Source organism: Anastrepha obliqua, chromosome 6 (genome assembly GCF_027943255.1).
Source record: "Anastrepha obliqua isolate idAnaObli1 chromosome 6, idAnaObli1_1.0, whole genome shotgun sequence".
Taxonomy (NCBI): Eukaryota; Metazoa; Arthropoda; class Insecta; order Diptera; family Tephritidae; genus Anastrepha; species Anastrepha obliqua.
In genome coordinates, this window is record NC_072897.1 from 46,981,317 (window position 1) to 47,004,105 (window position 22,789).

At 43.3% G+C, this 22,789-nt stretch overlaps 2 protein-coding genes across 2 annotated transcripts; both read left to right on the plus strand.

Moving 5' to 3' along the window:
* The first annotated feature begins 6,652 nt into the window (after positions 1-6,652).
* Positions 6,653-7,393, plus strand: LOC129250466 (uncharacterized). The gene has a single exon (XM_054890090.1). The coding sequence runs from the start codon at positions 6,653-6,655 to the stop codon at positions 7,391-7,393; it is 741 nt and encodes a 246-aa protein (XP_054746065.1).
* An 879-nt stretch (positions 7,394-8,272) lies between these two features.
* LOC129250467 (uncharacterized) lies at positions 8,273-9,238 on the plus strand. The gene has a single exon (XM_054890091.1). It carries the CDS (start codon positions 8,273-8,275, stop codon positions 9,236-9,238), a length of 966 nt encoding a protein of 321 aa, XP_054746066.1.
* The last annotated feature ends 13,551 nt before the right edge of the window (positions 9,239-22,789 follow it).

A 22,789-nucleotide genomic window follows, 5' to 3' on the forward strand; every position in this document is an offset into this window, starting at 1 on the left:
GGAGCCATGCTCGGTCCTGGAGCCATCCGTAAAAATGAGAAAACAGTGTTTTCCGGGCTCATTTTCTGAGTCTCCCCACAACTGAGCCTCTGGTAGCACTACACTGTATCTCTTTTCAAGTACGACTCTTGATGGCATGGAGCAAGGGGCATGGAGAGAATCGTTGGATCGATGTCCATGCCTTCTCTGTGTTCCAATGCCGGACAAGGGCCGTACCAGTTCCCACTGTGTTTCAGTCTGCAGATGTCCTTCAAGGCCTCTCCTTGGATGAAAGCATCAAGTGATGGTAAACCAATCAGAGCATCTAGTGCCGGGCCTGAAGTAGTCGGAAAAGCTCCGGTACAACAGATGGCGACAGTGCGTTGTAGTCTCGATAAGGTCCTCCTGACTCCCACTAGAGAGAGTCTACTCATCTAGACCACTGATGCATAGGAGCTAATGGGTCTTATCATAGCCGTGTAGATCCATAGGACCTTGCTAGGAGAGAGACCCGACGTTTTCCCAAAGACACCTTTGTACTGCCAGAAAGCTGTCAGTGCTTTGGATGCCTTAGTTTCAACGTGTGATTTCCATAGGAGCTTACTATCGAGGATTACTCCAAGATATTTAATTTCCTTGGATAGCTGGATTGTGACTCCTTCTAGCTTAAGCAGAACGAGTCCATCAAACTTCCTCTTTCTGGTAAAGAGGACAATACCAGTCTTGGCGGGATTTGCCGATACCTCATTCGCACAGCACCAAATGTCAATCCGATCCAGAGTTTTCGGCACTTTCCTGCAGATGTTCATAAGCGAAAGGCCTGTTACCAAACAAGCAACATCGTCCGCATATGCTTGTGCGTAGACTCCCGAATCGTTTAAGGTGGTGAGTAGAGGATCGATTACCCTGCATCAGAGCCATGGAGACAGCACACCGCCTTGGGGGCAGCCTCTATTAACCCCAGATGACACCAGCAGATCTTCCTCTGCTCCAATTTACTAGCACCCGGCCTACGCCGTGCCTACTAGCAGAGTTACACATACTATCAAAAGTGGCATTATCAAACGCCCCCTCTATGTCTAGAAAGATGCCCATAGCGTAGTCCCTCCTGTCGATGGCCAGCTCTACACTAGTAACAAGGTTTTGCAGTGCCGACTCGCAGGATTTTCCACTCTGATAGGCATGCTGAAATAGAGACAGAGGGTGAGCCTTCAGCGACTTCTGACGTATGCGCAGTTCCACCAGTCGTTCGAGACTTTTCAGCATGAAAGAGGTCATGCTGATGGGTCTAAAGCTTTTGGGGCTGGTGTAGTCGTCTTTTCCAACCTTTGGGATGAAAGCGACCCTCACCATCGTCCAAGAGCGTGGTATGTAAGCCAGTGCCAGGCATACCGAGAAGATTTTCTTTAGGGCTGCTGTCACGAACTCTGCACCCTCCTTCAGCATGGCAGGATATATGCCATCTGGTCCGGGCGACTTGTAGCCGCCAAAAGATTTTATGGAAAATCGAATGGCGGCCTCATTCACCACAGATCTGGCAACGAACCAGTCATGCCGAGAAGGTGTAACAGCTCTGACAACTACCTCTATCAATAAGGGCTGTTGCCGGCTGATGCTTATCTGATTATCAGGAAAGTGAGATCCCACCAGCAAGCTGAATGTCTCACTTTTCCGCTCCGTGAAGGAGCCATCAGATTTCCTAAGTCACCCCAGCTTTGCAGTTGGGTCCCTTTTCAGGATCCTAACCAATTTCGCCGTGTCACTCAGAGATTCAATACCGCTGCAGAATTCCCTAAATGAGGCTCTTTTCGATTCCCGAATAAGCCTCTTGTAGTTCTCTGAACATCACGGTATCGCTCCCAGTCCTCTGCAAGGTTAGTCTTGAGGGCCCAGTTTAGAAGTTTTCTCGACTCACGCCTCAACATCTGGAGCTCTCGATTCCACCAAGGAACGGGAGTCCGGCTAGGGAGTGGTCGAATTGGACAGGCTGACTCAAAACATTCGGTTAGGGCAGCGTTGAGTTTCTCAACAGCCGCCTCAATGGCCTGTTCTTTTCGAAGTCTTGGTGGCGTAACGTCAAGGTCCCGCAACGCGTCCCTAAACTTCTACCAGTCTGTTTTTCTTGGGTTTCTAGAGGGCAATGGCATTTGTGCCTCCTCGCCACACTGAAACTCAATGTACCTGTGGTCCGAGCACGAATCTTCGGCAAGGACTCTTCAGTTCTTGATTGACCACCCAAGTTTAGAGTTTGATAGGGTTAGATCAATCACCTCCTTCCTTCTAGCTGTTACAAACGTTGGATGTGAGCCCTTGTTATGTATGTCTAGGCAGGAGGACACGATAAATTCGAATAGTCGAGAGCCCCGTCCATTGCACTTGCTGCTGCCCCAGATTGTATGCTGGGCATTAGCATCGCAACATAGGACGAGGCCCAGACTGCGCCGCTCACAGAACCTCACGAGACTAGTGGCCTTCCCGGGTGGTGGCCCTTCCAGAGCATCGTAAGGAAAATAAGCAGATGCAATCACAAACTTCGACCATTCGCGTCTACCTCTGTAACACACCTCAGCCGCTACCAGGTCTTGGCAGCAGAATTGCTCAAGACCCGTCACAGTGAGATGGGATGATACTATAAGTCCGGTCCTAGGTCTACTAGAACTCCTGTCATATAATAACGTGGCCCCTTTCAGCGCACATAAGCCACAGAGAGGGCGCTTAAAGAACCAGGGCTCTTGCACTGCTGTTATGTGGGGTAATGTGTGCAGCTGGGAAAGCCTTCTACTTAGTAGTGCAGTATCAGCTTTGGAATGCTGCAAGTTAATTTGCGTCACCGTCAAGGGACGGTAGCTACAGGAATCGTCCGAGCCAATCATTTAGGAAAGACATGGAAGCTGACCGTCCCAAAGAAGAGACTCCGATGGTTCCCGTACTATTTAAGCTTAATATTAAGTTATTTTCTATCGTATATAAGTATATACATTACTGTTTCTCGCTTTCGCTAGCTTCTTTATCTTTCTCAATTTACTTTCGATCATTGACTCTATTTCTACAGCTATACTTTCCGTTCTTCCTATTTCTATTTACTTGACTACTTACTCACATACTGTTCTTTCGTTTCTGCTATTTCTTTAATCTTAGTTTTAAGAAATAATATAAGGGTAGAACGTAATAAAGAATTTCACTTTTGAATTGTTAAACGGACGTGTGCGGTGTTGTTTTTTACTTTCACATCCACAGGCAATATAAAATTAAATTCACGCTTCCCCTAAGTAAAGTTTTAAAAATGAGATATCTTCACAAATTAGTGAAGAATTTTCATGGCGCCCGAGCAGGGACAGTAGTGCGAAAGTGTGATTGATAAAAGTGGAAATATAATTACTGTTCGCGCCCCTCTTTATAATTCATCGACGCCGCCCCTGTACTTCCAATTGTCGTTACAGCTATCAAAATTACATTCACACTCTCTCATCACTGCAGTTGTTGTTGTCGTCGCTAACGTCGCTATTGTCTTCGCTGGAGCTCCCATTTACTTACTTCCACTATCTTCGCACCTTTCGTTATGCATTGTTTTTGCCCAATAAATTACAGCATTAGCATAAGTTTGTCGTACTATTCTTGCTCATTGTATTTTTGTCCTGCTATTTCAGAAAATCATACGATATGTGACCTTCATATTGAAACAGGTAAAATAGCAGGACCTTTCCAATATAACATAAGCGTCTTGGCTTATGCATAGATTTAATTTAGTATTAAGAATCATTCTATTGTCAGAACATAAGCGTCTTGGCTTATGCATAGATTTAATTTAGTATTAAGAATCATTCTATTGTCAGAACTCGATAAATAAACTTCGTGAAAAATTTAAGCGCTTGTTTTTTTTTATATTTAAAATCGTGAAAAAGGCTTCACGATTCACCACGGTCCTTCGAGCCGGATCTGACGATTAGATTTCGGCTTTTAATAATTTTAAAATTTTTTGAACTTGTTTTTCTTCGAATAAAAAATTCTATAATGGATCCTGAGAATATCCTAGTGGATGAAGGCGCCACCGCAGCACCAGCCAATGTGAGTGAACCTAAACGATGATACAGCGCAGCGTTCGAGTAAAAATTCATCAGCGTGAGAATCTCTTAAGACGTTTGCGTTCATTACACCTCGGGGTTATCGAAAGCGACACTTTTTCGTTGCGTCAACTGACTGCGAAATTGGATCTGGTAGAGCGCCATACAGTACACTGGAGACATTACAAACTCAATTAGAGGAGCTGGATGAATCTCAACTAAATGAAGACCATCGTGTGACCTTTGAAGATACTTACATCGAAGCAAAAACCGCATTACTGGACCAATTAGAAGAACTGCAAAGAGTCCAACCGCTCAGTCACATGAGTAGCACACAAGTGGAGCGGCAATCTACACATTGCATCAATTTGCCAAAATTGCAGTTAACGAAATTCAGCGGGGAGCAGTCGCAGTGGTTGGACTTCTACAATGTCTTTACCACCCTCGTGCACAACAACAAAGACTTGACAGAGGTTGAAAAATTTCAATACCTCAAGTCATGTCTCACTGACGAAGCCTCGCGACTAATACAATCACTCGAAGTGACAAGCAAAAACTACAATACGGCGCTCGACCTCATAGTCAGTCGTTTCAACAATAGCCGTTTAATCTTCCAGTCACACATGCAGCAAATTTGTGACCTCACGAATTTGTCGTCATCGAATACATATTTGCTTCGCAATTTCATCGACACAATCAACGTCAATCTTCGGGCCATGCAGTCACTAGCAACTTCGGAACAAATCGGGGAAGCAATTCTATTACACGTCATAATAAGTAAGTTAGATTCAGCAACTCGAACAAAATGGGAAGAAGAAGTGGCCATCAACTGGAATTGCAGAAGTTCATCACCTTTAAATATACCAACTTGGGCAGACCTTGCTGCATTCCTTGAGCGTCGCTGCCAGACATTCAACATGCTTGAAACCAACAAGGCAGCCAACCAATGGTCAACCCCGATGAAAAAACCTTCGCCTAAAACCAGCAACAAATACACGTTGGTAGTTGCGAATTCATACAACAGGTGCCTGCTATGTGATTCAACCCCTCACCATAGCCCTTTCAGCTGTGAAAGGTTCATGAATATGAACCCATTGCATAGATATTTTCTTGTAAAGCGTCTTAGCCTGTGTTTGAATTGCCTGGGTAAGAACCATACTTCAAGCAACTGTCCGTCCAACCGTAGGTGTCAACAATGTAACGTTAGTCACCATACACTGCTACACAGGAATAATGAAAGCGATGCTATACCGAATATTCGCAACAACAACACCAGTGGTCCGAAAAGCGAGAATGGCAACCAAGTCACCATGAAAGCAGAGCAGATCGGCGGCGATGTCATTCTTGCTACAGCCCGTATTCACTTGTGCAATTCATCGGGATCATCACTTATTGTTCGTGCACTTTTGGATTCATGATCACAGCTCAATTTCATAACAGAACATATCGCACAACATCTTCGTCTTCCACTGATCAAACGAAGCATTGAAGTTAGCGGCATAGGTGCCACCACGACAAAAACACATCAGCTTTGTTATGTAACTATGAAGTCAATTCACACTGAATATACTTCAAGCTTGGAAGCTGTGATAATTCCTACAATCACATCAAAACAACCAAGCAGCCGCATCATCTCGAATGGGTTTCAAATTCCAAACAACATCAAGCTTGCCGACGAAAGGTTTAGCGAACCAGGTGGCATCGATTGCCTGATCGGTGCCGGAATATTTTTCGATCTACTACTTGTGGGCCAAATTAAAGATGACATCAGATATCCCATCCTTCAAAAGACCAAGCTAGGGTGGATCGTTTCTGGCACAGCTCCATCGGACTCATCGCATGCTACAAATTCATCATCATCGCTCACATCGTTGCCCACATATAAAACATTTCTAGCTGTGGAAAACCAAATAACTTTAGACAATTTGGTGGAAAGGTTTTGGACAGTTGAAGGATACAACAATCCACACAAACTGCTTTCAGATAACGAATTGGCCTGTGAGCAGTTCTTCAAGCACACTACGACAAGGTGCCCGACAAGCGGAAGGTTCATTGTCCGCCTACCATTTAAGGAAAAGCCAGTCGCATTAGGCCAGTCATACGACATAGCGTTTCGAAGGTTAGTAGCACTTGAATATAAACTCTCAAAGAATTCTTCTCTTTTAAAGAGTTATCATGAGTTCATACACGAGTATGAGCAGATGCAGCACATGAAGGTTATCGGAAACGTCAAACAGGGCCGAAATTTCATTCCACACCACTGCGTTATGAAGACTGACAGCAGCACCACAAAATTACGAGTTGTTTTTGATGCGTCATGCCAAACCTCAAATGGGAAATCCCTGAATGACGTGCTTCGAGTAGGCCCTACACTTCAAGATGACATTTTCACGATTCTCACTCGATTCCGAAGTCACAGATACGTCTTGATAGCCGATATTGCAAAGATGTACAGACAGGTGCTCGTTAACGACGCTGATGCTCCATGGCAATGTATCTTATGGCGCGATTCATTACAAGCTCCAGTAAGAATGTACCAGATGCAGACCGTTACATATGGGAAAAGCTGTGCCCCCTACCTTGCAACAAAATGCCTCTTGGAAGCAGCTAAAATGGAGTCTAAAGAGTTTCCGATTGGCTCAGCCATTACACTCAAGGACTTTTACGTTGATAATTTGATGATGGGTGCCTCTACTGTGAGCATGGTCATTGAAATCAAGCGGCAAGTTGCGGCCTTGCTAAAACGAGCTGGATTTCCCCTACGCAAGTTTGCTGCAAACAACATGGAAATCATCGACGACATACCTTTAGATGACAGAGAAGAAATAATTACACTAGGCGACTCAGATTACGTTAAAACTCTCGGTCTGAAATGGTCACCTTCTAAAGATGCCTTTTTCTTCAGCTACCATGGACCAGCAGCATCGCGTAAACCAACCAAGCGTTCTATATTATCACAAATAGCTGCCTTGTTTGATCCTCTTGGGTTGCTGAACCCTCTCATCGTCGCCGGCAAAATCCTGATGCAACAACTCTGGGAACTGAAGTTAGATTGGAACGAAAGCGTACTTCAAGACATTTACACACAGTGGCGCGCATTTCAGGAGCATCTGAGCGCTATTAACAACATTCAAATACCAAGGTATGTTCCCATGGATAGCACAACTGAAATCCACGCCTTTGCAGATGCCAGTACTAGAGCGTATGGCGCGTGTATTTACCTCGTGACGCGCATGGAGAAAGAAATCTCGTCCGCATTGCTTTGCGCAAAATCTCGTGTGGCTCCAACAAAGCAAATTAGTTTGCCACGGCTTGAGTTGTGTGCAACAATGTTATTGGCCGAGCTTCTATAAACCGTTGTTGCAATATTTTCACCAAACTTGAATAATATACACTGCTGGACCGACTCAACGATTGTGTTGTGTTGGATTCGAGGGGAACCAAATCGGTGGACAGTATTTGTGGCCAACCGCGTCTCAAAAATCCAACAGTTGATATCTAAGTACAAATGGCATCATGTACCATCCGAACTCAACCCTGCTGATCTTGTTTCTCGTGGCACAACAGTGGCTGGCATCCGGGAAAATCAACTTTGGTTTCAAGGCCCGCAATTTTTGAAGCTTGGTCAAGAAAAGTGGCCCAGATCCTCATTCGACACTGTTCCAGATGTACCTGAACAACGCAGACAACGAATAGCTTTAATCAGCGAACGGGAAGTAGATATCATCGCTGAAAACAAATACATAAATAGGTTCAACAAATTTCTGCGTATCTTCACGTATGTAAGATGCTTCATTACAAAGGTACGTAGGCCTTCGTTCACCCCGGAGGAAATAACCCAAACACTTGAACTAGTATGTGGGAGAATTCAGCAAATGTATTTTCGCGAGGAATATTCTAAACTTTTGAACAATCAGCTCATTAATAAAAATTCTAGACTTGCTTCGTTGTCAGCTTTTATGCATAATCAACTAATACGAGTTGGGGGAAGAGTAAGGAACTCGACCCTAAGTTTCGATGCTAAACACCCGATCGTGCTGCCACATTCGCACCCTTTCGTATGCTCACTTATAACGCATGCACATCGCACAAACCTTCATGCTGGGGCTCAAACACTATTGAACATCCTTCGCGACAAGTTCTGGATAACCCGCGCACGGATAGTTATTAGGAAAGTTATTCACAACTGTATCATCTGCTACCGTTTTCGCCCAGTTGTTGCAGAGCAAATCATGGGAGCTTTGCCAACAAGCCGTGTTACCCCATCGCATCCGTTTGAAACTACAGGTGTTGACTACTGTGGTCCCTTATTAGTAACTCAAAAAATTAGAGGTCGTTCACCAATAAAGGTTTACATTTCAGTTTTCGTCTGCTTTACTACAAAGGCTGTGCACTTAGAGATTGCTCCTGACCTGTCGACCGTTGCATTCATCGCGACACTCAAGCGCTTCATAGCCAGACGTGGAAAGTGTCGCGTCATTGTCTCAGACAACGCAACAAACTTCATTGGAGCTAACCAGGAGTTACGAAAACTTCTTCAGTCATTCGTAACACAAGAACATATACAACGCGTTGAAGAATTTTGCAGAAACGAGGGGATCGAATGGAAATTTATTCCTCCAAGATCACCGCACTTTGGAAGTTTGTGGGAGAGCGCTGTGAAACTTGCTAAATACCATTTGCGCCGCGCTATCGGCTGCAACGTGCTATCACACGACGAACTTCACACCATCGTTTGCCAAGCTGAGGCCATAGTAAATAGTCGGCCACTAACTCCAATATCTAGTGACCCTAATGATCTTCGTTCGCTTACACCGGGCCATTTCCTTATCGGCCGAGCTCTTCTAACCGTTCCTGAACCAACAATAGCCAGTTCAACTATGTTAGGCCGCTATCAAATCATCCAATACATTCAGCAGCAATTCTGGCGTCGTTGGCAGGAAGATTATTTAAAGGAGCTGCAAAAACGTTCAAAATGGAATACTGCCTTACCAGATCTCAAGGTGAATGACTTAGTGCTACTAAAGGACGAGCTTTTACCACCACTTAAATGGGCCATGGGTCGCATTACAGCTACTGTGCCAGGTACTGATGGTAAGGTTAGAGTAGTAGAAGTGAAAACAGTCAATGGCGTTTACAGACGGGCCATAGCAAAGGTATGCAAACTACCAATTGAAAATACAAGTCCACTAGAGTAACATTGAAAGCTATGCTTTCAAGGGGGGGAGTATGTTCGCGCCCCTCTTTATAATTCATCGACGCCGCCCCTGTACTTCCAATTGTCGTTACAGCTATCAAAATTACATTCACACTCTCTCATCACTGCAGTTGTTGTTGTCGTCGCTAACGTCGCTATTGTCTTCGCTGGAGCTCCCATTTACTTACTTCCACTATCTTCGCACCTTTCGTTATGCATTGTTTTTGCCCAATAAATTACAGCATTAGCATAAGTTTGTCGTACTATTCTTGCTCATTGTATTTTTGTCCTGCTATTTCAGAAAATCATACGATATGTGACCTTCATATTGAAACAGGTAAAATAGCAGGACCTTTCCAATATAACATAAGCGTCTTGGCTTATGCATAGATTTAATTTAGTATTAAGAATCATTCTATTGTCAGAACTCGATAAATAAACTTCGTGAAAAATTTAAGCGCTTGTTTTTTTTATATTTAAAATCGTGAAAAAGGCTTCACGATTCACCAATTACAATATAAAAGAAAAATAAGTAATAAATAGAGAAATAAGCAATAATTTTGTGAACATAATTTGGGAAATTAAATACTTAAATAAATACGAAAATTATTTCCAAAAAACCTTAAACATAGTTATAACAAAACATAAGTGATAATATAATGCAACAAGAATATTGCCTGCATGGTCGGTTGACAAACAAAAGTCGTCCCGCAAAACAAAAAATTAAAAAACACACACAAATCAATCATAAACTAATATATATATTGTATATATATATATAATTGGCGCGTACACCCTTTTTGGGTGTTTGGCCGAGCTCATCCTCGTATTTGTGGTGTGCGTCTTGATGTTGTTCCACAAATGGAGGGACCTACTGTTTCAAGCCGACTCCGAACGGGAGATATTTTTATGAGGAGCTTTTTCATGGCCATTGCCTGCCGAGGGGCGACCGCTATTAGAAAAATGTTTTTCTTAATTTCGGTGTTTCACCAAGATTCGAACCAACGTTCTCTCTGTGGATTCCGAATGGTAGTCACGCACCAACCCATTCGGCTATGGCGGCCGCTAACATGTACTTATTTAAAAAAATCAAGCGGTGAAATAACAGAAATCAGTGCAGTCACATAAACCAGTGCAGTGACGTGAAAAACAATGTGACAGTGAGCCCCCAAAAAAAACAAAACAAAAAAAATAATACAATATATCTATCAAAACACAAAACAAAATAGTTTGAAATAGAAATAAAATACTTATATAGATAAAATATAAATACAATAAAATATTTATATAAAAAAATAAAAAAATAAATTATTGGCGCGTACACTTCTGTTAGGTGTTTGGCCGAGCTCCTCCTCCTATTTGTGGTGTGCGTCTTGATGTTGTTCCACAAATGGAGGGACCTACAGTTTCAAGCCGACTCCGAACGGCAGATATTTCTATGAGGAGCTTTTTCATGGCAGAAATACACTCGGAGGTTTGCCATTGCCTACCGAGGGGCGACCGCTATTAGAAAAATGTTTTTATTAATTTTGCTTTCACCGAGATTCGAACCAACGACCTCTCTGTGAATTCCGAATGGTAATCACGCACCAACCCATTCGGCTACGGCGGCCGAACCAAACCAAACACAACCAAAAAACAGAAAAAAAGGTTGAAAAAAAAAAATTAAAACATATAGAAGAACATCGTTACGAAGGGGGAGTGAAACTGTGGAGCTGTACTTCAAACTCACCCGTTCATCAACCATCACCACCATTATCCACCGTTGTAGAGAATATCGTGGGAATTATGAATGACCTGCAACTGCGTAGCCTGCCAAAGGGAAGTGGAAGCTGGAAACAAACCAATTCATGCTAAACAGGTATTGAGTGCGAAAAATTTAAGCAAGAAATTGGCTTTGTGATTGACCGAGATTTTTACAGGGCTTCAATTATTGGCATCTCGTGTATCCACTTTACATTATATGCAAATAAACCATACATTTATACTTATATGTACATATCAATATACATATACATATACTACCTAAGAAGTGAAGGATACAGTGGGACCCGAGGAAGAGGAATGCGTTTGTCGCCAAATAATTTGCGAGTACTATTTTTCGGCTTTTGGGATTTTTTTCAAAAACAAAAAAATGTAACTAAATTGCGGTTTCTTAATTCAACCTCAATATTTTCAATATATTTAAAAAAAAAATTTGGTTTGAGCAAAGACTCAATTGTTCGCTGCTTATTTTCGTTCTGTTGTTGTTGTTGTTGTAGCAGTACCTTTGCCCTGTCAGAGTAGTGTAATCACCGGTCGTCTTCGCCTAGCTCATCTAATGGTATCGCTTTATCGCTTTCGTTTTTGTGCTGACAAACTTCCAGAAGCGTTTTCGTTTTACAAAAGCCACCGGCTAAAGCAGCGAACTTTAATCTTAAAACATGAGTAAGCCAAAGTCGGATATTTCAAGTCGCTCTTCAAGTAGGAGATGATGGACTTAAAGTCTTTAAAGCGCCAGAGAACTGTTGCAAAAAACAGCATTGTACGCATTAAAACGGGTCTCTTTGAAAAAACCATAGCTATCTAACGGTAGGCCCAGGAAACTAGCTGTTTCGACGGGTTGCCTCCAGAGGAAGAGGGGTGTTAAATAAGTCGATTTTAGGGGGCATGTGAAAAGGTGGATAGTGTCGTGCGGGGTGCCTTCACATGCTGGACATATGTTTAGCATGTCGGGGTCGATTCTGGATAAGTAGGAGTTTAATCTCCTACAATGTCCAGAACGTAATTCTGCCGAGGTCTTCGTCTACAATTGGTGGTGGGTGGACTCCGATAACGGCATTCGGGCGTCGGGAACTTAAGAAGGTGGTAAGGGTCTTCCAATGAATGTCGTTTATGGCCTGTCTGTACATTGTCCGATCCTGGAGTGGTCTGTCTGTTTTGTCTAGGACCTTGCCCACGTAGTTGAGGAAGTACCTCCTGATGTGCCTGGGAGCTGGCTCAGGCTCAAGCAGGTGTCTGCATGGGTGAGGCATGCTGCAACACCCTAGCAGAAACTGCTTACTGAGCAATTTGTTATGCCCCAAGTGCTGCCGGCAAGCGACTTCAGAACGTTGTTGCGATTCTGTACTTTAGTTGCAATAGCGGTTGTATGCGCTGAGAAGGAGAGCAAGCTGTCAAAGGTAACTCCCAATTTTTTGGGTTTGTTAACTGTCGGAATTGGTGTGTCATCGACTTTCACCTTGAGTTGTAGCTTGACCTCCTTTGTCCAGGTGGTGAAAAGGGTCCCAGTGGATTTAGTGCGGGAGAGTTGTAAATTCCTCGCAGTGAAAAAGCGAGAAAGCCTGGCTAGTCGTTTACCTTAGAGCATAGGCCATCAATGTCGTTGTCCGATGCCATTATCGTGCAGTCGTCGGCGTATGAGACCAGGGAGACTCCCTCTGGTGGCTGGGTGAGTTTCTAAATATAGCACAGCAAGGGCGAAAGGACACCACCCTGCGGTATTCCTTGCTTTATTTTCCTCTGTTTGGATGTTTGGTCTCGAAATATCACCGACGAATCACGACCACTCAGGTAGTTCGCGGTCCACCTATTCAGCCTTGGCGGAAGTGTCGACTCTAAAATGTCATCTAGTAGCGTGACGTGGCTGACTGTATCGAAAGCCTTGTTTAGATCCAACGCTACTAGGACAGTCCTATCGCAGGGGCTGTTTTGGTTGAGGCCGCGGTTTACCTCTGTGTTAAGGACGGTGAGTGCCGTGGTGGTGCTGTGCACTCTTCGGAAACCATGCTGGTGCGAGGCCGGGGTCAGATGTTTCGTAAAGAGTGGGAGTATAAGGGCTTCAAGAGTCTTCACTACTGGGGAAAGAAGAGTCATCGGGCGATAAGACTCCCCTTGGTTGGCGGGTTTCCCAGGCTTCAGTAGTGAGACCACTCTGCCTGACTTCCACTTATCAGGAATGATGAGAGTGGCCATAGATAGGTTAAAGACCTTGGTGAGATATTCGACTCCCAATGGACCCAGCTTTTTCAACATCAGCTTGTTTAGTCCGTCAGGGCCAATGGTGAGCAGCGGCAGCTGTGATCGCCTTACGGAATGCGCGTTCGCCTGCGCGCACATCGGTAGGAATGGGGAGAGTGGCGAAGATGTCATTAGTAAATTCCGCGAATCTGGTCCAATCAACTTTGTTGAAGTTGACGTATGACCGGTGATCCGCGGAAATAAAGTCGGCAGGTTTCTCGATCGAGATGATAATGGGCAAGTGGTCTGATGCAAGCCATAGCATAGGTCGCCAGGTTATGCTATTTATCAGACCTGCGCTAGCAATTGTGATGTCAGGCGAGCTGCTGCAATTGCCCACTACCCTGGTGGGGACGTCGTCGTTTACAGTGCAGAATGTCGAGTCGTCTATCTGCTCTGCCAATAGCTGTCCCCTACGATCATTTGGTAGGCTTGAATGCCAAAGATCGTGATGCGCATTAAAGTCACCTACTACGAATCGGTTTTCACCCCTGATGACAGCAGGTGACAGGGGGTATGTAAATATTATAGACTTCGAGCTCGGCATCGCCTGACATTGACATTCTAAGGTGGTGTCCCTGTGGTCGATGCCTTCATCGATAAGACGATGCTGCACTGTATGGTGGACTATGAACGCCAAGCCTCCACCGTGGTCTCGCTCGCGGCCCTTTCTGTGCACATTGTAGCTATCCTTGGTGATCAGGGGGAGCTAGCGTGCAGTTTTGTCTCTTAGACTGTAGCTATCTTGATACCATGTCGACTCATAAAGTCGACTATCTCGTCAATCTTACTCGTAAGTCCGTTGCAGTTAAGTTGTAAGAGTTTAAAACTCCTCGGGAGTGTGATCCTAGCTCGGGGGGGTGAGGGATGCGTGGTGTTGTCTGCGTTGGTCCTACTGTGCGTTCCGCAAGAGTTGTTGTGGCCTGACGTTGACGGACAGCCGCGCCACAGAGGGCGGTTGCGGGGGCCGTGTCCACTCACGGGTGATGTGCAGGCCAGAGCACCTCCAAAAGTGGCACCAGCCATTGCAAGAATGGCACTGGTCTGTTGTCAGGTTCCGAGGGACCCTGGTCTGACACACGGCGCAGACTGTGCAGGGAACCAAGAGCTGCTGGTTTGTCCCCGCACTGCAATTGATTTTTTGTATGTCAAGCGTAACGGACGTGCTCTGCAAAGAAGTGTTTTCAAAAATTAAAATCTAGACACAATTGATGTCCGTATTGAAACAGTGACTCTATATCAGTGGTAAAGTGGATTTTTGAAGTTTTCTGCCCCTTTCTCTCCCACGTAAAACATATTTTCCATAAGAAAGAGTTAAAATAAAAAAGTGCAAAAGAAAGTTTTAAATATTAACTGTATCATAACAATATACGTAATCCATGGATTGCAAAAGGTGCAAACTGCAAATCCGGGGAGAGGCGGGAATAAGGTGTGCGGGTGTATGTGACAAAACGTATCATTCTCAATCGAAATGCTCGGGAATAGATCAATATACATTAGGAAAACTAGATCAATTTCCCAAAATTCGCTACATGTGTGATGAATGTGTGGTTTACATTAGCAACGTTGACCTTGCAATTAAGGAGGATCAGAGTGCAGTCGAGAAGAACGGTTCACGATTACTTGATTACAAGTTTGAATACGAAGGTGCACTTAAAACTCAAGAAAAAGAAATCCAAAGCTTACTGGAAGTCATCGAGAAAAAGTTCAGTGAAAGAATAAGTGGAATGCAAAAAGCGCAAGAAGTATTCGAGCAAAGTGTGCGTGAAATGCATAAAATTCGCGAAATAACTTCAAGCTTCAACGAACTAAGTGGCAAATTATGCAAGGAACTGCAGAAAATCAGAGAGGAAAATTCGAAGATATACAACAAAATCAAAGAATCGAAAAAGGCAAACATAGCAAATAATAACGGCCACTTACCATATGCAACAGTGTTAAAAAACAACATTGCTCTCAAAACAGTGGTGACAGACTTTAAAAAAGATGCACCATTAGTGATTAAACCGAAATCGAAGCTAAAAAGTGAAAAAACAAAATTATAGCATAAGTTGATCCGGGAAACTTAAAAATCTCAAATATTGCAAACGAAAGGGAAAAAATTAAAAAAAAAAAACGATTGAAGAAAACAACTACGATAAACGATTGAAGAAAACAACTACAACTGAAAGCTACGATATTCAAATACCGAAGTCAATAAGACCAAGATTTTTGGTATCACTAATGGGGTATAAGCATGATGAAAAGTCATTAGTAGAGAAACTAAAAAAGCAAAATAAAGTTCTAGAAAATAGTGAAATCAAATTAGTAAAAATATATGAAGAAAGGAGAGCAGACTTCTTTACAACGCTATTTTGGAAATTGATCCCGAGACTTTCCCCTATGTTCTAAACTGCGAAAAAGTTAATATTGGATGGAAGCGCTGTAAGGTATTTGATGGCGTAGAAATCTTGAGATGCTTTAAATGTCAGGGGTATAACCATAAAGCTGTCGATTGCAAAAATAAAGAAGTATGTTATAAGTGCCTCGAGCAACATAGATCAAAGGATTGTAATAAAGTTAGTATTCAGAAATGTATAAACTGCACACGAGCTAATGAGAAGTTACATCTTGGCGTAGACGTAAATCATCCAACTCAGAGCAAAAGATATCCGGTATACCTGAACAAAGTTGAAATAAGGCGAAAGAATATTAGCTATTAGCAACCAAAGCAACTGTGCAGTTTTTATAATAACATCTTATTGTTTAGTTCAATAATAAGAAATTGTATCCTTCCCTTTTTATTTATCTCTTCCTCTCATATTCTCTATTTCCGCTACTTAAACTTTCTCTTAACTCCTGTTTTAACCATACTTGCTGTCATATTCGGTAATATTCGGTTTTTAAAGGATGTTATATGCAATGTTCTCTTTACTTCTCTCACTAATGGTAGGTAAGGATAAACAATTCCACACGGGCAGAGATACCTCTTTTAATATGATTCGCGTACTAAGTACGCTAAAATCTGGATTGAAAATATGCCATCTCAACGCTCAGAATTTCCCATCTAAAATTGATGAATTCCGATATATTTTTGAGTCTTCCGATGTAGATGTTGTTTGTGTATCTAAAACATGGTGCTCTACGTGGCATAATGACGATTTTTGTGTGTTAATGGCTATAAAACTTTCCGTTTAGATAGAGCCAAGCGTGGTGGCGGCGTTGCAGTGTTTGTCAAAAATAGTCTGTCTTGCTCCCTCAAGTGTATTTCGGAAAATACGAACCTAATAGAATATATTTTCCTTGAAATTAAAACTAAGTATGACAAAATCCTTATTGGCTGTGTATATAGACCTAACAAATATATCGCCTACGCATTATTTGTTGATTTCATCGAAAATTTGTCTCTTAATTATTGTCGCGGCTACGACTCGGCGCTGAATTGAAAGGGTTTGCTTTTAACGCATATGGCAATGAATGGTTTATTCTGAAAATGAATTCAATGATGTACATTCTATATTTTATAAATATAGAAACTTACCGCAGTTTTGCACCTTTTCTTCCTTGACTGAACGTTATTCTTACAAAAGCAAATGAAAAATAGAAATAAAAGGAATACGAAGAAGAATGAGTGCGCAGCTTTGGTTCACAAGCAGAGTTGTACTAAATAGTATTAATTCCAAGAATTACAAACTTTAAATATCATTTGTCAACACCCCCACCCCCGTGGAGCGATTAGCTTCACCACTTTCCAGATCCAGGACTGCCAATTTAGATACCGCTCGTTGCAGAAGTCCGCCAACCGTACGCACGTCCGCACGCCGAGCCACACCATCTGCGCCAGTGTACACACGCTCAACAATACCACGTCGCCACTGAATCCTTGGCACATTCGGATCGCAATTAAATACTACATAACCTTCTTTAAGAGGCGCGGTTCGTTCACACCACTTAACTCTTCGGGTTAGCGTTGGTAGATACTCCAGTACCTATCGCTTCCAAAATGCATCTATTTGGCTTCGTGCAATGAGCCATTGCTTGCGTAATAAAGGTATCTTTTCACCAGGAGAGTTGGCCGTTGGAGTCTTAGGGATATTACCCACGCCAATCAGGAAGTGGTTAGGCGTTAATGGTTCGTCTTCGTCGGGAGAGATGGGCAGATGCGTCAATGGACGTGAATTTACTATGTTTTCCGCTTCTATCAGAAAGCGTTGTAAGACATGCTCACGTGGCGCTCTTTTTTTTAATGAATGTCGAAGAACCCTTTTAACGCTCTGCACCATTCTTTCTCAAATTCCTCCTTCAGATGGATTGGCGGGGCAGTTGAAGAACCATTCAACTCCCTTGGTTGAAAATTCATTTTGTATTCGCTCAGTGTCAAAAACATCAGGAAAACGTTTCGCTTCTTCGTTGGCTCCGATGAAGTTTTTCCCATTGTCAGATCGTAGACGTGTTGGAACCCCTCTCCGATTCATGAAGTTGCGCATAACTATTATACAGGAATCCGTTGATAAGTCGTGGGCGATTTCTAGGTGGATTGCGCGCACGATGAGGCACGTAAACAACGCGACCCAACGCTTTTCAGTTCGCCGCCCGATAGTAACCGAAATAGGCCCAAAATAGTCCAGTCGCGTATACATAAATGGTCGTACATTGGGCTTCAAACGATCCTCAGGTAGAGGACCCATCATAGGCGCGTGAGGTTCTTTCTTCCTGACTCGACAATATTTACATCCGGCTATTACACGTCGTAGCATCTGCCTTATTCGGGGAATCCAGTATTTCTGACGTATATTGCTTATAGTCGCCTCGTGATTCTGGTGCTTCATTGTGCAATGGTGATAATTAACGACCAGATGCGTAAATATATGTCCATACGGCAGTATGATCGGTTTTCTGATGTTATACGGTAAGAAGCTAGCTGCATCTATGCGCCCTTGTACACGAAGTAGCCCCCTGTCGTCCAGATATGGCGAAAGTTGCTTTAATGCGCTGTCATTTGGAATGGCTTTACCAATTTCGATACTGTTGCGTTCTGAAGTAAATGATTCCGATTGAACGCGTAGGCATAATAGGTGCTCCGCGGCTTCCAGTTCAACAGCAGTAAGTCCATATTCCAGATATTTTAGCTCCCGTTTACGGCAGCGGTTTATGAATTGAAGCACCCACGCTACTGCTCTTTTTAATCTAAGTAAATTTGAGAAACGATTGTAATCTATAAAAATATAGTTGTTGGCAATTAAAGAAAATTTAGAACGGAGCTCTTCATCTGCTTCCACAAAGATCTTGCTGATGTTTTCTTCAGCAGGCCACGTCTCTTCACCGCGTCTCAGAAAATTCGGTCCCTGTAGCCAGCGAGATTTTAGTGAGAAATCAACACTCCCATGGCTTCGTGTCGCATCATCGGCTGCATTGTCTTTTAAGATTGTCACTTCAAGATAGTTCTGGAGTCGCTCCATAAGAACCATCATCCAGGGCGTATTTGGTGATTTTCCAATATCAATTTCCGTAAACGTACACCCAGGACGGCTGCTTGCAATTCTAGGCGTGGAATGGTTACGGCCTTCAGTGGAGCGCACTTCGTCTTCGCACAAACTAACGTAACACCAACTTCACCACTTCGACTTTCTTGACCTCCAGTAGGCGACAGCAGCGAAGGCCCCTTCACTAGCGTCAACGAACACATGCAGCTCCAAATCCGAAGGCGCACCATGTGGGAAGTAGAATCGCGGAACACGAAATCCCGCTACTTTGTGCATCTGCTGTCGCCACCTTTCCCATATTATATTCACATCATCTGGGATGGGCTCATCCCAACGGACAACACGACGCCATACTTCACGCATAAGAGATTTGGCTGCAACAGTAAAGTGACTTAAAAATCCCAACGGGTCGGACATTGACATAATAATACTAAGAAGTTCCCTTTTTGTGGGACTCCTTTCGCCTGTGATTACTATTTGTTCAATGCGATGGAACTTTAGATTGAATTTAAAATTATCAGTTGCTGACTCCCAATATAACCCAAGAACCTTCTCTGTGCTCTCACCGACTGCGATCTGTTTCGTTGCCGTACTACCACTTAATTCTTTAACTACCTTCTCTGAGTTCGGTACGAATCCACGTAACTCGAATCCACCATCGCACAGTGGTTCCGCCATAGGACATTGGATGAAAATAGTCATGTTACAATTATGCAGCAATATTTAGCTTAGCATTAGTCATAGTAACTTAGAGTACAAAAGAAATTTCAATTTAATTGTGCCTCCAAAGTAAGAGAATTTGAAAAATGATAGTTAGCGTGGTCTCCGCTCCGTACTTACGCAGTTCCGGGTAGTGTTATTTCTCTAAGTATTACAGTGTTTATGTCCTGTTGTACAATGGAAATTCAAGTTGCAGGTATGCACGACTCTCTGAAGCTGAGAGTGGCATGAACAATGACGGTGGCAACGGTGGAACCTCTAGGTACAGCTGGTATATTGCTAGTCGGATAGTGACAAGGGAATCGATAAGGTTTTCCTTATCTTCCTTTGAGAACTTTAAGTCCCCTGGACCTGACGGAATATATCCAGTAATGCTTAAAAAAGGAGGAGACAGGCTGATTGAGGCCCTGAAAAGGATCTTCACAGCCTGTCTTGCATTTGGTTATATACCATCCCAATGGCGACGCGTAAGAGTAGTATTTATTCCGAAAGCAGGAAAAGATGACTATTCCCTAGCAAAAAGTTTCAGATCAATCAGTTTGACATCGTTCATGTTGAAAAGTCTGGAACGAGTGGTGGAGAAACATATTCGAGTGGGGGTATTGCCGAGAAGTCCACTTAGTAGAAACCAACACGCTTACCAGAGTGGAAAATCATGTGAATCAGCCTTACACGATCTTGTTAGCAAGATCGAAGCCGGGCTGGAAGCTGACGAATACACAATGGGCGTGTTCGTGGACATTGAGGGGGCTTTTGATAATGCCACTTTCGGCTCGATATGTTCTTCTGCCGAACGACATGGAGTTAATCAAGCCATTATAAAATGGATATACTCCATGCTCTCTGAGAGGCTGTTAACCGCTGGTGGGAGCGACGACGAGCAAATCACAGTCAGGGCCAAGCAAGGATGTCCCCAAGGGGGTGTTCTTTCTCCGCTGCTGTGGTGCTTCGTCGTAGACTCCCTATTAGCGGAGATGCAGGAACTCGGATTTCACGTCCAAGCGTATGCGGACGACGTCTGTGCGCTAACATCGGATAAATCCTTAAGGAGGCTTTGCACGAAAGTGCAGAGGATCCTTGACAAAATCGATGATTGGTGTATGAGACAAGGTCTTTCCGTTAATCCGAACAAAACAACCATAGTCTTGTTTACGAGAAAACGGAAATTGGATGGACTCAGTCTTCCAACACTGAAAGGTGTGACACTTGGTCTCTCCAACGAAGTTAAATATCTAGGAGTAATCTTGGATAAGAAGCTGACCTGGGAGACACACGTTTCCCTGAAGGTGAATCGTGCATTGAAGATTTTTCAGCAATGCCGTAGAGCCTTTGGCAAAACTTGGGGCCTGAAACCTGTTGTGGTCCTATTGATATACACGGCACTTATCAGACCAATCATCACTTACGCTTCTGTGGTCTGGTGGCGACGGAGCATGGTTAAGTCCACAATCCGGGAACTATACAGGCTGCAAAGAAGTGTATGTTTATGCATCACGGGTGCCATGAGTACAACCTCTGGTGATGCCCTAAATGCTATGCTTAATTTGCTCCCCCTGGATCTTAAGATACAACAGAAAGCAATAAAAGCAATGTGTAGACTCCATAAATATGGTTTCTGGCACGAAGATGGAACTACGGGACACAGAGAAATCTTTAAGTTGCTGTCGGAGCAGTATCCACTGTTTTTGGCACCTAAAGATGACCTGATACCCACAGTTTCATTCGGAAGGAAATTTGATGTCAGATTTCCATTGCGTGAGCAATGGAGCAATCCAGAATGCATGCAGGGAGGTTTGACGGATATTTGCTTTACCGATGGGTCCAAGACTGAAATAGGGTCTGGAGCCGGATGGTACTTAGACGATAGTTATAAGTATCACTATGCTATGGGGGGAATGGCAACTGTTTTTCAAACAGAAGTTTTTGCCATCCTAAAAGTAGCCGAATGGATAATCGAGAGGAGATGGAGCGGGAAACAGATTGGAGTCTTCAGCGACAGTCAGGCTGCATTGAAGGCCCTGGAGAACGCGAAGCAAACCTCAAAGATTGTTCAAGAATGTAAGAAGAAGCTTAATTCTGTCGCAAGACAAAACAGGCTTGTACTTATATGGGTTCCAGGACACTCCGGTGTTCAAGGAAACGAAATTGCCGACGAATTGGCCAACCGTGGATCAGCGGTGCCCCCACAGGGGCCAGAGCCAATAATCGGAATCAGTCCCGCAGGAATCAAGAATTGGATCAACGATTATGTACGCAATCTACATAAAGAGCGATGGTCCGGTCTAGAACGCTGCAGAACTGCAAAGTGTTTTGTGACAAGTCCGAACAGAAAACTATCAAACTTTCTACTAAAACTTAGAAGGAAAGACATTCGGTTGATGGTCGGCATCATTACGGGACACAACCCATGGGGTCAGCATATGACCACCATTGGAATCATCGAGGACCCGGTATGCCTGTCCTGCTTCGAGGAGGCGGATAGCACTGAGCACTTTCTCTGTGAGTGTCCTGCCTTTGCTAGAGCGCGACTACGGGTATTGGGTTCAGATGTCATGGGAATGAGTGATATTCGTTCTCTAAAACTGGAGGATATTTACAGATTCGCCAAAGAATCTGGAAAATTCTCACAGGACTAACTATCTCTATCTCTGTCTCTATTCTTTCCTATCTCTTTCTCTGATACTTTTCTCCCTCCCTCCTTGACTATCTACCCCCTTTCCAGAGCTTTAAATACAATGGGCTTTTTAGCCTGAGTGTTTTAGGAGCCACCAAATCTCCTGGTGCTCCTTGGCTCGACCTCTTCAAATTCAATGCACGACATGTTAAACGTTTTGTTATCTTTTTTAATTATTATTTAATAGGTTTTCAGACCGAACGAAATAGGTACTTTAAAATTTGCTGTTTTTTTTTATAACTAAGTTCGCACGAATCTGCACAAATAAAACATACATTAAAATATTCTTACGTATGTCCTCTTTAAGGAAAAATAATTTCCAGCTGCGATGACCTGCGATTGCGCTTGATATAGGGTCTAATCTGTACCTATGTGTACCTATGTTACCCAACAGGAATTGGCGTTACAGAATCATCTGCCGAAATTAATTTACAATGTTTGTTGGACCACACTTGCTCTCGATTTCTCGAATCTCAGAAACCAGTATTGGAAAATATATCTGAATCAAGTTGCACTGAATATGAATTAGTAGGTAAATGGGGTTTCGATGGCAGCACTGGAAAGGGCGAATACAAGCAAAGTTTTTCTGATCCGAGAACGGAAGATGGAAGTTTAATTGTTACATCTTATGTACCCTTGAAATTAATTTGTGAATCGATTACCTCTACCCACATAAGATAATTTGGAAAAACCCTCG